Consider the following 15,535-nt stretch of genomic DNA (forward strand, 5'->3'; position numbering starts at 1 on the left):
GAGAGGCTCCACTGCAGGGTCCCTCCACACAGACTCCTCTGCTTTGTCAGCTATTCAGGACCGTTCCCACTTCTCCAGTGTGATCGTGGGCCAAACATGTACAAAACGTTGCAGACACAGCATCAGGATCAGCTGGTTGGTGTAGTCAGCATTAATAAGGTGGAGTGTGGCGCCCTCTGCAGGTCAAAGACCAAACAGGAAGCAGTTGGATATTCAGTCCATCCTACAGCTCTTTCTATATAGTAAAGAGATGCACGACTAAAACAGTTACAGACCAAGTGACTGAGTGGATTTTTACATGGTCTCCCTCAGTCAGTGAGGAAACATCAGCAGCAGGATAAATAGTATGAGAGCAAATCCAAGTCTGTGGAGCCAGTTACACTGAAAAACACACAGGCGGCGTGATTTTAACACTGCTTACCCGTTTCGACCCTGTCTGGGACTATGCCCTTTATTTTGTATTTGATAAATGAAAACATGCCAATACTCTGAGAACCCTGTAAATGCTCATCAAATGTTCTGCTGGCAGCCACAATGCAGTGATTAACAATGTCGTGCCGATCAGCTCACACCAGCAAACCTTACAATGCACCAGTACAAACTTCCAGTTACCCAGAATCTAACAACCAGAAGGTCAAGAATATCCACAGGCAAGAAACACACAACACACCAGCATGTACAGCTCACAGATGGGAGCCGTTATTTTCTTTGGAGTCTGATTTTGTTTAGCAAAACTGATCAAATTAAAAGTGTGCAGAAGTAGAAGGGACCAGTCCGCGTGCACGGTGGAGCCCTGGATGGTCAGACAACCGTCAGTGGATTACTGCGACACTGACCAGAACTCTGGATGGACATGGGGAGATCTCAAACACCTGAATGAGGGAACTCAGGTGGGTTTGTGCTGGAGGCCGCAGCATTTTGGACAGTAGTGACTTGAACCCTGCAACCAAACCAACATCTACCCATCAGGGAGGAGTCTTCTCTGGCACAGTGAAGTGAGCAGGTGAAGCTAACCTGCTTTTATTTCTCCTGTTTTGGCAGAAAGTGGAGCATGAATAAAACAAAGCTCAGTAGTTTTATACATCCAGAGAACATCTTATTTATTCTGTTTGTATTACAGTGATGATGTCAAAGTGTTCGACAGCTCAGCTTCATCCCTGGTTCAGAACATCATGGGAGCTGGACAGAGCTGCAGCCTCACAGGACGACTGACCACTGACAAAAACAAGGTCCATTAGCATGTGAAGTCTTGTTTTCATTATTTCCATGTCACCTAACTCCACCTATTCACTGTAGAGTGAAACTTGAATGCAGAATGAAGGAGCAGTAAGAGAAGTAATAGCTAAGACCTCTGCGGAAGGAAGGTGCAAACAAGGAGGTAGACTAAACTTTTTATAAATACAGTGAAGCATTTGTGGAAAAAGCTACAAAAATATAAGTACAGAGTGCCTTGTTTGCTCAGTTTACAGAGAGGACGTGGCAGAAGCTCTCCAAACCAACAGGATGATGATGAGGGTGATGATGAGTGACCTTTTCTGGTTTTGGACTGGTTGGTTTGGTGATGGGTGAATGTGGAAGCAGAAACATCACTGCTGACTATCCTGCGTGCACTGCACCTCCAGAAACAGACCTCTGGTGGAAAACTGATTTGGGAGAGAAGGAAGAAGTTACAGACACAAGAGGAGACGGAACCAAAAGGAGCCGATGGGGAAACGACAGCTTGTTTAAAATCAGGACAGGAGACAAGAGCAAAGAGGAAGGAGTGAGAGAATGTTGCATAATTAAAGGTAGGAGACAGGAAACAAGACAGGGACAAGGAAACGAAGAGGAAACAGGAGTCCACGTCTTCGCCTCACAGTCCGGTGTCGTTGTACGTGGGCGTGACCACCTTCACGATGCTCTGTGCGTTCTCCTCCACCAGGGGACGCCACGTCACCTCTCCTGTCAGCAGCAGGTCCTCCCCGTCCAGGGTGTCGATGTACTGCATCTGCACACAACAGAACTTTTACTTTAGTCGAGTACCAGTACAACCGGATCACAAGTCCTGCATTCATAATGGTAATAAGGTCAAAGTTAAGGAGTATTCTCAGCAAACCAAACTTAAAGACTCTGTAGTAAAAGTGCTCGTTCTGCAGTAATATGGGTCATGTGACTGATCTATGGCTATGAAATCCATTATTAGACTGGTAACGTTGTTGTAGCTGCTCGAGGTAGAGCCAGTTTTACCTTATATAGTGTTACTTTAGTCCAGAGGATCCCCACCTGCATCTATGTGTGTGGGGGGGGCAGTCAGGACTGGTTTGAGCTCATGACAAGATAAGTGACAAAAAAGATGCAAGACTGGACAGGGTAGGGTAGAACTTTGGATGAAAATATGTGGAAAGGAAAGGGAGCAGTGAAGCTGAGAAACCATGAGCAGGAGGCATTACAAGAAAGGGAGGGGATGAAAGAAAGCGAAGCTGAAAGGAGGGAGAGAGGCGGCCGTGGACCATGTGGGCCCTGACAGCAGAAGGAAGCCTGCAGGTGCTTCTCAAACCAGGAGTGTGAGGGAAAGAAAACACAGGAGAGAGAGGAGGAGGTGAGGAAGGAAGGAAAGTGCTCAGTGGGGGTGGGCGAGGTGGAAATATTGGCCCAGGATGAGCAGTCAATATCCATCCATCGACCATCTGCACCACTGGTCCTGTGGAGGTCACAGTGGGTGGGGGGCGATCAGCGGAGTACACCTGGACAGGTCACCTGTCTATCACAGGGCTGAAACCAACCTAACCTGCATGTCTCTGAACTGTGGGAGGAAGCCGGAGTACACGGAGGAAACCCACGCCGACTCCACACAGAAAGGCCCCGGTCAGCCACAAGGTTTGAACCCAGAGCCTTCTTACTGAAATGGAACAGTGCTAACCACTGAACCACTGTGACAACCCACACACGGTCGATTAACTAATAAAATAAACAGCCAAAGGTGTCATTTGTCCCACTGTTACAGAACACTAACCAGAATAAGGAGGTGTCAATCAAGCAGAGCGTGCGCACGCTGGCTGCGTCCGGAGAAACGTGCTAATCAGACAGATTAAGTGGAAACAGCTGTGTGGGTGAACGGCGGCAGCGTTGTGTCGTTAATGTACGACTTCACTCTGTACCTGTCAAATAATGTAAGTACAAAGAGCAGAGAATGGAAAGACCACGTCCAAATACCTGAAGACTGTCCTGAAGTACAGCGAGGACAGTTTCACCATCAGAGAAGTGGAACATGTTTAGTCTTAGAGGTTTTTTTTGATCCTTGAACGAATTTTGGATTTAGTTTGTTTTTTCTTGCCCCGCTCGTTGCAGCTTTACCTCCATGCCTTCTCCTCTCACACAGGTTTCACCACGCTGGAACCTGACGGGCTCGTCCTCCACAGACAGCAGAGGAGGAGGAGGAGGAGCGGTGATGTAGTAAAAGCTACGTGAACCAGCCCAAATAAAGCAGTAAATGGTTTAAATAAAGTTCACAAAAGAAGAATTCAGTGGATCACATGTATGTGCAGAAGACAGCAGGACTTCATACACACAAATCCAGATGAAAAATTCAGTGGACTTCATACACACAAATCCAGATGAAAGTGTGAGAGGTGAGCGCACCGAGGCTGAAGACGGAAACACACCTGTTTACGTACGTACTCCACCATGAGCTCCAGCTGTCTGGGGTCCTCACACTGACGGCAGAACAGGTTCCTCCACAGAGCTGCAGCCAGCACGCAGTCGTCAGACAGGATCCCCTGCAGACACAGACCAGAGATCACACAGGGCTCAAGGCTGAAATGTAGCTGTTTGTGTTTGACTGCAGAGATGAGAAACAAGTCTACCAACAGCTTCTTTAAAACAGCAAATGTCTTTTTTACGTTGACTGAACATCTACAGGATCCGTCTGGCCAACACGAGACTCACTCGTCTAATTAACACCACGTCCTCAGTCTTTACATTGAAAAACCCAAGTCTGTGACCTGTGGAAAACAAATAACTCACCTCATCGTATCCAAATATTGAAGCATAGAAAGTCTCTGTCATTGTTTTCATTACTTCCTTTCTACGAAAGGCTTCAATCTGCAGCAGAGGAAGAGACAGAGGAACCAATGTGAAGCACAGCAGAAACACATGTAACACTGGTTTCAGGACACCGTCTACCCAGCAAACACCAGCTGTGGTCTGGGCAGTAATACAGATGAGCAGACATTCATCAGTGTTTTATCTGTGAGGTCTTATTAACACGAGCCTGAGCCTACAGCCACGTTGGCACCGGCTGCAAACGTGGACAAAATCACCTCTGTTGTTAAAAGCTATACCTTAACTTCAGTCTACTTGTTTAACTTGTAACGTTGTGCTCAGAGCTGCACACCACCGACCAAAGCAGACCGAGGTAAATTTGCCCACGCTACAGTAGAACCTAACGGATGCCCTGTGACCATGTGAGCTGAGGATGGAGGCGAAGTGCAGCAGTGGTTCAGTGAGCACATGGGGAAGAGGAGGACAGCCAGGTCGCTGGAGAGCTGGGTTGGTTTCAAGTGAATGCAGCAGTAATTATGAACCTGGAGAAAATGACCAATGTTTTTACTGCACCTTAGCACAATCAGCATGAAACCTAAGAGCAACTGCAATCACTGGTCCTGGTGTAATAACCCCTGTGTGCTGCTGACGTTGAGCTCAATTAGGAACACTGTGCTGCACACACACATCCCCAACAGAGAAGATACTAATACATGATGTTTGTAGTACATCTGGCTGAACGCACAAAGCAGGAGCGGGCATCTGCTGAAGACGCCGTACAAGTCACAGCTGCAGGATTCTTGCTGCTTATCGCTGCAGCTCTACTTCAGTGTGCACGCACAAGGATGTGAACCTGGGCACGCCGCTGTCTGTTGTAGTGAAGGGAAGAAAAAGTCTTTAGTTTTGAGGCATCTTTGAGACCAACTACACACAACTGGTGTGTAACGCTCCTCTGTGGCTTAAAGAAGCTGTAAAGGTCCCTGAAAATGATGTGTTGGCTGCTTCACACTGAGGTCAGAGGTCACAGTCTGTACTGGTGGTGCCGAGACGAACAGATGGTTCCTGCGTTGGAAAGTTTCCTACGGTCCAATATAACAAAAGTTGGTGCAGATTAAATTTCAGATTAAGTGAAAGTTTAGGTTTTGAATTGGGGTCAAACTCATTGAGATGTTAATTCTCAGTCGCGTCTTGTGACAGTGCATGTATGTACACACGCTGACCAAAGTTAACAAATGCAGCTGTGAAAACACCTGCAGCATGCACACACACATCACCGTGCTGTGCCCAATGCATGCATGCACACACCAGGAGTGACCTCACAAACCACACTGTAATTCCTCATCTCTGACCTCCTTCTGTCACACACAGCGAAACGAGCTAAAGCCCCAGAGCTAAACCCCGTCTGCGCTTCAACCGTCCTACGCAGCCTCACCGAGTGTGATTTCACTGGTGTTTAGCTGATGTCAGCCACAGTCCGTCACGCGCTGCTGTTTGTCTGTAACCTGCCACAGTAACTGGCAGAGCACGACCGAGTACGGCGTTTGCTGGAGTCAGTAAAAACGACTACAGATATATTGGTGCCGATATATTTGTTCACTCCTGTTTAGCAACTGTAAAACATGACAGTACACAACGCATGACGGTATGTTTTCCCTCTATGAACCTGGAGAGATGACGGCAGTGTAATACCGAGCGTGAGAGCAGAGCATGTGATGTCAACGAGCGACACTTCCTGGAGCTGCTCCACTGACGAAGAATAGAGAACGACTCTGTGGACAAAAAAAAACGCTCTCCTGGGATTTAGCTCCACTTTCTGATTGAGGACTGTTGGCACAATTATGCTGATGTAAAAGTTTAAATAAACAAAACCTGCATCCTATGCAGCATGCAGGGGCACGACTAGAACTTAGTGCAACACGGCATCAGCTGAAATAGTCAGTACTTATTCTGCAGAATGACATTTTGTTGTTTTCAGGCAGAGAAACAGTTTGGAGGTTTGTGGTTTTATATTTGAGCAGATTTGTGACTTTTCAAAGAGAAAACTGAGCTGCTGTGGCTGCAGTCGCACGGCGTCTTAAAGAGAAACGTGACTGATAGTTCTGGTCATTTTTCAAATGAAAACACTTTCTCCACTGTTCACCAAATTGATTTAAGACCTTTTCATCCTGCTGATCTGAACATAAAACTAACAAACCGTAGTAAAGAATCAATTAACACCACACAGGCCCATGTGTACAATACCCAAGAGGCCCCTTGATTGTTGAACTGGTCATAAAAATAACTGGAGCCGAGGTTCTACGTCATTCAATCTGAACGCCTGACGAGGATTTGACCAAGCAAAAACCAAACCATGAATGAAATGTTTGGTTACAAACCCAAAGACAGACTGAACATTTAAACTCAGAACATTCTAACCACCAGAGCAACAAGCATTTCTGATTACATCCACTGCTGCAACACCTGAGTTCCTAACTCTGCGCATTGTGCTGGTGATGCCACACAAGGTGGAATTATTGTCACATGACATCACTGGTCTAAAGACTCTATAACTAGGAAACCGTGTGTGAGACCACAGGCACCAGGCTGTAGGTGCAGTCAAATGTCTATACAGTGTGTGTTCATGCTGCTGAATGATCTTGTGGCATTAATCCTGCTGCGTGTGCGCACACACACACACACACACACACAGAACCTACCCCCATCATTCTGCTCCTCTGCTCCACATCCTCCCACATGGAGTGGACGATGTACTGGCACATGTACTTTCCCGATCTGCCCTCCTGACGCATCCGCACCAAACACATCCTAACACAGGAGAGCATCAGACGTGAGGAGGCAGCAAAAGGCCCCTGGACTGAGTTCTGTCCGGCCAAGACCTCCATGACAAAATAACATGCATGTTGACAGAAGTCACAGCGTGTGCCCAAGAATGTCAGACACTTAAAGTCAAAAAGTGTTTACCTCATTATACAGTACACACATGTGTAAGGCACATCACATCTTCTCCATATCGGCCGTAAGCGTGAAGCTTCTATTATGTAATGTTCTTGAGTTATTGTGTTCAAAACAAAGCGTCTACACAGTCGCACAGTAACAGACACCAGCATGACAACATAATGTCCCGCACCACAATGAAGGCAGGAGATAAACAAGTGAAGGAGTGAACAACAAGACAGCAGGTGACACTTTACAGGAAAACACAACATAGGTGCTTGTGTGCGACTCACCACACGTGCAGCTGCGCTATCAGGAACCAAGAGTTGAGCGTGTCAGGGAGGGAGCACCCTGAAACAAGCACATGAACCCACTTAGACAAAATAAACAGTGAGCGTCACAGTCACACTTCACTTACAGAAGCAGCAGCACTGATGTGGGAACCAAAGCCCAAAGGTTCTACATCAACAACCCTGTCTGCCGCCACCACGTGGACTGATCTGAGCAAACTTTGGAACCGGATGACAGGAACGTCAACGGCCGAGCCAACACACAATCAACAGGAACCACACAGATACTGAACAGTGTCAAGTTTAGATCCACAACACGTCGCACAATTCCATTTATTTCACTGAACCAGTGTTTGCAGGAGTTAGTGGTTTTTACAAGCAGCTTCATTTTATTGAGCTTTTATGATGCACAGAAAATGAAACTGTCAGACATCTTATTTATGAAAACAGTGGTTTTTATTATTTAATGACTATTTATTAGCATTGATAAGTTACTGTTTTAGGTGATTTTATTAGGTTTTTCTTTGTAGCCACCAGGACCTGAGAACCTGATGTCATCCTTTTCATGTGCTTACACAAACTGAATGACAATAAAAGTCTTGATGCTGGGGGACAGGAAACGACCTGAAGAGCAGGAACAAACACATGAAGATGTCCAGAGTGAAGCAGCTGTTTACAGCTGCACCAACAATGAAGCTAATGAGTCTGAGGCTTCGACAACAGTCAGTCAAACTCTCAGTGAAAACAAAAGGACCTGTCAACAAGGTTAGTTGCTTTTACAGTTTGTTTACCGATTTGATCTGTACTTACTTTCAAAGAACTCGTCATAATTGATCCTCTCTACACAGCACGTGTACATCCGCAAGGCAGCTATCTTGATTTTCTGGGAAGACAAGGAGGAAAGCATCAGTAACAACCTGAGCCAATAAACCACATTAGCATGCAGCTAAAGTGCTTGAGATAAACATCGTATTGTGCTGACATGCAGTTCTCCTCTGGGCCACTGCTGCTACACCAACAACTGTCATAGGAAACTAGCGAGCGCCCAACACTGTCACACCCCAACAGTATTCAAATGAATGAATGTTCTTGGAAAATTGAGGTGACTTTATATGTCGAGCAACTTTCAAACACAAAAGCAATTGGCTGAATGTGCTCAACACCAGGATGGAAAACGCGTCCACGTTTCAACCCCCAGTACGTTTTGCACATCTCCTTCCAGGGTTTGAACAGTACGTCTTTTTACATTTATGACTGACAGGTGTCCTATATGATGAACCAAGTTAACTGCAACAACATCTGAGCAGAAATCAGAATCAGAATCTGCTTTATTGGCCAGGTGTGTCGGACACACAAGGAATTTGACTCTGGTACAGCAGCTCTCAGTGTGCATGTACATATCCTTATGTAAGGCAGCAGTGGGCAAGTAATCAATACAAGGCTGAGAGGACAGAAAGAAAGAAACAGGGCACAGGCTCAGTGATGTGTGACCGCTCACACCAAACTAGGCCAACACAACCCACACTGCTCTGCACACTGACACCTGCTTCACTCTTTGATCTAAAGTGCCCATGTGACCAGACTTTGCCATGGCTGCGATGCAACCAACAGCACATTTGTACCTGGAGGCGAACTTGAACTCGATCAATAATCCACACTTTGTTTTCAGGAATCAATAACTGACACATTTCCTGAGAGATCCTCAGTTAAAGGCTGAACCAGTTCTCAGTGCCCAATCCTAATGGTGATACTGGGATTGGGTTGTTTTTTTTCCAGTACCAGCACTTGTTCTTTTTGGCCAATGCTCTTCATGCAGTTTCTCAGTCGCTGGGAGGGGCAGCAACAACAGAGCACTACCATCAGCTCCCTCTAGCGACAGTAATGCCCATCATCTTCTCAGCCAGCAGCCGGTCACTGTGCCAGTTTGCACATCCTTGAGTCCAGTACATGTGCACATGTACACACTGCTCCTCCTGTCCACACTGGCTGTAGAGAGACCCCTTCCAAAAACGACTCCAGTGTGAGTGCTGAGGTACAAATCCACAGGTCTCTGTGTCCAAATACGTTCTAGGTTTCAGCAGTGAGAGTTAGCCAAACCAAGTGAGTCAGTGTTTCCCTGCTGAGTCACATTAGAAGGATACCAACACAAAGAGGGAATCTGGCACGAAAAAGACTGAGATACAGAGCTGAAAAAAAATGTACCTACCCTCTGAATGGCTGGCAGTAAGTAGACTGTGTGTTTCAGTTGGCACCTACAACCACACCTGTGTCTCTGCATTTTAAAGCCATGCGTGCCACAGTGGAGATTTGTTGGGCTGGGTTCAAGTCTGCGCTGTGAGGAACAGTCCTGGCGATGAGGGGTCAGAGCCCTTCTGCCCGTCTGAGACCATCATTATATCACTGTCCTCACACAGAAAACCCAACACTCTGGCTGCCTTAGTAACCAGAGTGTTAAACCAACAACCACCGTATTAGCTAAGACATTTCTCTTTAAAAGGACACTTACACATCAGTGATTACTAAAGCTGACATCTCTCAGCTTCATCTTTATTCTCTCCCCTCCCTGCAATGTTTCCCCAGGGTGTTGTTGACATGTCTGTACGCAACAACCTGTTGGTTGAGTTCCTAATTGTATAACCTTGCTTCCACACACTCCACTTTATCTGCCATCATTTTCCTGCCCGCTGACCTCCTGCTTCCCTCCATCACTCACCCATTTGTTGTATTTGAGTGGTCCTGTGAAACCCATGGCCTCAATGAGCTTTGTGAAGGCCCCGACTTCTTCCTCCGTGTGCTGGGGCGTCTCCTTCACGGCGCAGAGCTGATGGACACAAACAGTGAGAGGAGGATGTGCAGAGCTGATGGACAAGATGGACACAAACAGTGAGAGGAGGATGGAAACAGGAATGAAAGAGGGAGTGTGAGAGGTGACAACAAGGAAGGAAAAGAAGGAAATTAACTTACACTTATACAGCTCTTTTCTACAGACTCTGCAAACTCAAACCTCTTTACACTATATTTGCCCATTGTCTCACCCTTGAAGCTATAATAAACACGACAGAGGGGAGCCCTCACTCTGTTGTTATCTTACATCATTAACGTTTTGTTGATAAGCAAACACCGATAGCTTTGTCATGATGTATCTGGATGCATGCAGAGTAAAAGCATTGCATGTTCAAACACAACCCTACACATGGGTTTTAAATTTGTTTCCCTGTCAAAGTGTATGTGTGTGTTTCTGTGCATGCCATGTTACCTGTGTGCTGCTGTGCAGAGCCCGACATGGTGTTAAACTGGGAGGGGTGACTCTGGTCACCTGGCAGGCTACTAAAGCTCTGGTGAGGCAGGCTTCATGACCTGACGCCTGGATGGAGCCAGAGAAGGATGAAAACAGAGACAAGACGGGGGTGAGAGGTCAAACACTGAGAGAACAACATGCGCAAAATCCCAAAGCCTTAAGCAGACAGAATCACTGTAGCTCTAATGCTGTCCTGGCACAGATTAGAAATACTTTCATAGAGTATTAAACAGCCATGATGTCTGACAGGTAATTTAAAAAGTGGGCACAGTTTTCCCTGACATTCCCTGATTCACCTGCAGGCTATGATTCGTCTCCTGAAGCCCCACACAACAGGTGGATAGACAGAAACTTGGAAAAAAACACTTTGTACAAGGGTGTAGTGTTGATTCCAAGGTCATTCATGCATGTGCATCTCCTGAAAACCGTTTCAAGGAATAGGTGAGAACTGTTTAAGTTGTGGGTGTGACCCAAGCACCCACAGCCATGTCTGGTCCTGTCTGGATGTTTTTAACACACTTGCATATGTACATGGGACAGTTACTGATGTTTATTCTGTGACGGCCATTAAGGCCCTGAGAGCTTAAAGATGGCTGCTAACCAAGATTTAGTTTTGTGGCTGATCCTCCACAGTTCATAAAGGAAGCTGGAGGATAAAGGCCAAGGCAGACCAGTCTGAGATCAGAAGATCTGGCAACATTTCTATTTTCAGTTCTTCTTTAACGTGCATGACTTTTGTACCTTTTCAACAAAACAATACATCAAATGATCATGTCATAGTCATTCATAAACAGTTCATCTGCTGATTATCCAAGTCTTCATTTAGTCTATGAATGTTTTTTAAAAGTGGAAGAATGTCCACAGTGATGGCTTCGGTTCACTTCTCTGGTCTAATCATCAGACCAAAACCTCAAAATAGTCGGTTTAATGTCAAACAACAACAAATTCTCACATCTTTTTTGCATGATTGACTGAAAAATACTGATGATTAATTGGTTTCATGTTAGTTTTATGTGGATCAACATAGGGATTTAGGGACTACGTTAATCTGTGGAGATCAGTGACAACTCTGTTAAATAGGTTCTAGGTTTTAACTCTTACTACAGAAGCGGTTTGTGTGATGTTTGAGCAGAGCTGGGTCAGTGATGTGTCCACCAGAGACCAGCATTAACGTCAGTTAGCGGTCCACCTGCCAACCCACAGCTAACTAGCGTTAGTTCGTCTTATTAAACTAATAGCACGCCGTTTTGATGATATAACAAACACACACATACATACATTTCACAAAACAGACAACTTTCCTGTCTTTCATTTCTCCTCTGTGTCTGTGTTGGCCGTAAAGCGGCGTGTTAACTTAGCGTGAATCCTATTAGCAGCTAAGCTAACGTTAGCCGAAACACAGGTACCTCTATGTAGGCGGCTCTGGGCGCCGTCACGTTTAGAAAGCTTCTGGCGGAAAACTGCAGCATCCGCCGATACATGGCTCCGTGATGCACTAAACCGAGAGCTGAGGAGCGGGCTGCCACGGCACTGGGCCTCCCTTCTGGTTCGGTAACTCCAGTCCTGTTCCACGGCAATGTCAATGGATCTGTCCGACACACAATCCTGTCGGCCGGAAAAACGCCTCAGCGAAGAAAAGGTTCCGGGTGCTATCCTGGGTATTTTAAATATGTTCTAATTTCTACGTTTTCTTAATTATCTATTGCAAACGCATTATATATTGTCAAGATTTAAAACCAAGAACCCTAACGTTCATGTAATCTGCAGCTCTGGACAAAATAATAATATGCCTCCAGGACTGTTCAATTACACTGCATAACTACAGATATTCCCATCAGCCTCAGTCTGTGTTTAGTGATAATTAGTAAATGATCACTGGCCCTGTCCTGAATTTAATCTCATTTACATGTAGCATTAATTTGTAAGGAGGTGGCACTGTTGCCTTAGCAAGTAGTTTGGGGTTTTGAACTTTGCAGCCGACCAGGACCTTTCTGTGCGAAGTTTGCATGTTCTCCAGTTTCCTCCAGTAGCCTACTCCGGCGTCCTACCACAGGCCACACTGTGAGTGTGAGTGGTTGTCATGTCACACCTAATTGGAACCCTGAAACCAAGTCTGAACCCTCAAACAGCCATTTGAAAATGTGAGGACCAGACAAGAATGTATGTCCTGGCAAGTTCTGAAACTCAAACTAGTCCTCACAGTGTAAAACCATACAAGCACACACACATGCAAACACTTTAGAGCTTGATAAAGAAGAAGCACTAAAAGCAGGACCAGCCTGTTTTTAATGGATGTATTTTCTTGATTGAACAGAACAGGTGAGGTAATGTTTAAGTTACCTCGGCATCGCTTTCTGTTTTTCATGTGTCTCATTTAGAAAGTGTACATTTGTGTGTGTCAAGGTGACATGTTTTCCCAGTTCAGAGTCGTGTCAGAAAGGTCGCCATCATTAACTGTAACATATCTTGAACATACACAACTAGTATTACTCTCACTGTCCAAGTAAGTGAGTTTCTTGTTAAAGATAAAGCTTGATGTTGTTCTTATGCTTACTGACATTGAAAAGCAGTTCATATATTCTGACTTACTAAAATTCACCTATTTTCTCTCATTTTCAAATTACATCAAATGTAACTTTCCCGCCATGAATGAAAGAAGATCCAGTGCACGCAGAAGTAAATGTTCCTGCTTTATATTGTGTTTTTCTGTTTTGACCTGCATAGCCCTGTGACTCCTGAGTCACAGCTTGTCAACTCAATCAGTCACAGCTGATTAATGAAAAGAAGAAAAGGTGAGGACTAATGACTGGAGAAGTGAGTGAAAGATGAGTGGGGCAAAGAGTAATGTCATATCTAGCCACTGCTGTTTCCTCAGCGGTCAGTCACCTGACAACACACACTGTGTCCCACCTGCGACCTTGACATCCCCCAAAATGGCTGTAGTCATTAGTATTAGAAATGTTTGAGCCCATAAGGCTGACGGTCAAACTCAGGCATCTCTGGCGCCAGAATGAAGAATTCATTCAATAATAGAAAGTAGTTCAAAGTGTTTATTAGTCATATGCACAGTGAGGAAACGTGTTTCCCTGTACAATGAAATTCTTACTTTGCCGTCCACATGAATGCCACAAAATACAGATGAAATATAAAGTAGATAAATAAGTAACACAAAATCTAAGGCACTTTAAGCAGCGCAGATGCAGCAATATAGTAAAAAAATATACAAGAATATAACAGAATGTATGCTGCAGGGAGTTATCCTTTCTGACTGCTTTGATTCATCAGTGTTTGAGGGATATCCTGTTGAATTTCACCAGCTCTCTACACAAATGTAAGTGAGCTACTTCTCCTTTGACTATGTGGATATCTCTTAAGAGTTTTTCATCTCCATTGTGTGTGTGTGTGTGTTGCTGTATTAATAAAGCGTGATAAATGGCGTGTTCAGAGGAAGCGTTGGATTCCTGCGCTGCTCCTGTTCCTGTGAGAAACCTCGCTAAAGAAAGCAGACATAAATAACGGCTGCCACCCCACCATCCTGCCCGTAATACTGCACTCTGTGTGTCTCTGTTTTTCTCCCATAGGAGAAAAAGTGCAAAGAAAACAAAGGTCAAGGATGTATTTTACCACCCATGCACACACACGAGCGATGGCCCTGTCTCTCCTCAAAGACACATACAGTACTAAAGTGTGTATTTTATGTGTGACTGCTGAATCGTCTGCTCCGTCCACAGGGCAAAGAGCCAGCAAATGTCTCACCACACTGGTTAAGCACCTTGTTTCCACATGGTGAAAGAGCTGTTTCCGGGGGCACGAAGCCCTTAAATTGACCTGTAACTGATTATCGCAGCTTCGGATTAGATTCAGAGGCAGTTTACCTCATAATGAAACTGGCTGCATTCACCTCATGCTGCTCTTACACTAATGGGACCCTGAAAACAATAAAAGTGCACTCAGATTAGATTCAGAAGTTCATAAATGATGGTGGAACACAGGCCTCTTATTGTCTTCAGACCCTCCTCATATTCAAATAACGTTTTAACTCCAGTTTTCATTTCTGATTACTGGTAATATAACTACTGTCTGTTGGCAGCAACACACATTATCCTTGGATGCACTTTTTACTGATATGTTCACTATCAACATTTTACAACTTAGCTGATAATTAGCAATCTTTTGTAATTAGCTGACTGAAAACATAATCCAGGTAGCCTCATGTTTCCCTCAGAACACATTTCTCACTGCAAATGAAAACAAAATGGAAGAATGACCTTGGAGACAGGGTTGGCGACAGGCCCTCAAACAGGAAAGAGGTGCACAGCAGAAAAGGTGCGTGTGTGTCAGTAAAGGAATGCGAATGCAACAAAAACAAGGCTAAGGTTGCTTCAGGCTAAATTCTGCAGCTTGTGCAGAACATTTATTGACACGTTGAAGCAAACGAAGTCAGCTCATGCAGCTTCAGAGTTCAGCTCCTACATATGTAATAACACTGACCAATGGCATGAGCACAGACATTCCTAGTGACCTGCCAAACATGGTGTAACTGGATGAAAACGCAGCCGCCACACTGAAGCGCTTTCCAGACTCACCGTCAAACCAAGTCAAGACAGACGCCAAACTCAACCACTAATCCTAGGGTCTGGCGTGGTCAACCCTGTCTGCGTCCTGTCGTGTCAGGTGGTGTCTTCACACTATGTTGTCGCTTATTTCAAAATGAATCAAAGAGAGGAGAAGAGAAGCAAGAGCAACACATTAGAAAACAGGTGAAAAGTGGATAAGTAGCTGGATGCAGACTGAACAGGGTGAAAAATTTGACATTGAAATATAAGAGGAGAGGACAGGGTGTGTGAGTGTGTGATGACAGAGCAGGTCTCCTGCTAAGACACCATGATTTCCTGAGCGTTTAAGTGGTGGGGCTAAAACAACAACAGAAATAACACGTGTAAGCCTTAGGTTATGCTAACACTGCCTCTCCCTCACTTTCTGTTTCTCCCTG

General features: G+C 45.1%; 1 protein-coding gene across 1 annotated transcript; it reads right to left on the reverse strand.

The window, feature by feature from the left end:
- Positions 1-1,071: 1,071 nt before the first annotated feature.
- uqcc1 (ubiquinol-cytochrome c reductase complex assembly factor 1) lies at positions 1,072-12,381 on the reverse strand. The gene is made up of 9 exons (XM_020612217.1): positions 11,949-12,381; positions 10,501-10,608; positions 9,958-10,065; positions 8,055-8,127; positions 7,248-7,305; positions 6,717-6,825; positions 4,003-4,080; positions 3,642-3,755; positions 1,072-1,987 (listed from the first exon to the last, which is right to left on the reverse strand). The coding sequence occupies exons 1-9, from the start codon at positions 12,021-12,023 to the stop codon at positions 1,853-1,855; spliced, it is 858 nt and encodes a 285-aa protein (XP_020467873.1). The 5' UTR covers positions 12,024-12,381; the 3' UTR covers positions 1,072-1,852.
- Between the last annotated feature and the right edge of the window lie 3,154 nt (positions 12,382-15,535).

Source organism: Monopterus albus, unplaced genomic scaffold (genome assembly GCF_001952655.1).
Source record: "Monopterus albus unplaced genomic scaffold, M_albus_1.0 scaffold121.1, whole genome shotgun sequence".
Classification (NCBI taxonomy): domain Eukaryota; kingdom Metazoa; phylum Chordata; class Actinopteri; order Synbranchiformes; family Synbranchidae; genus Monopterus; species Monopterus albus.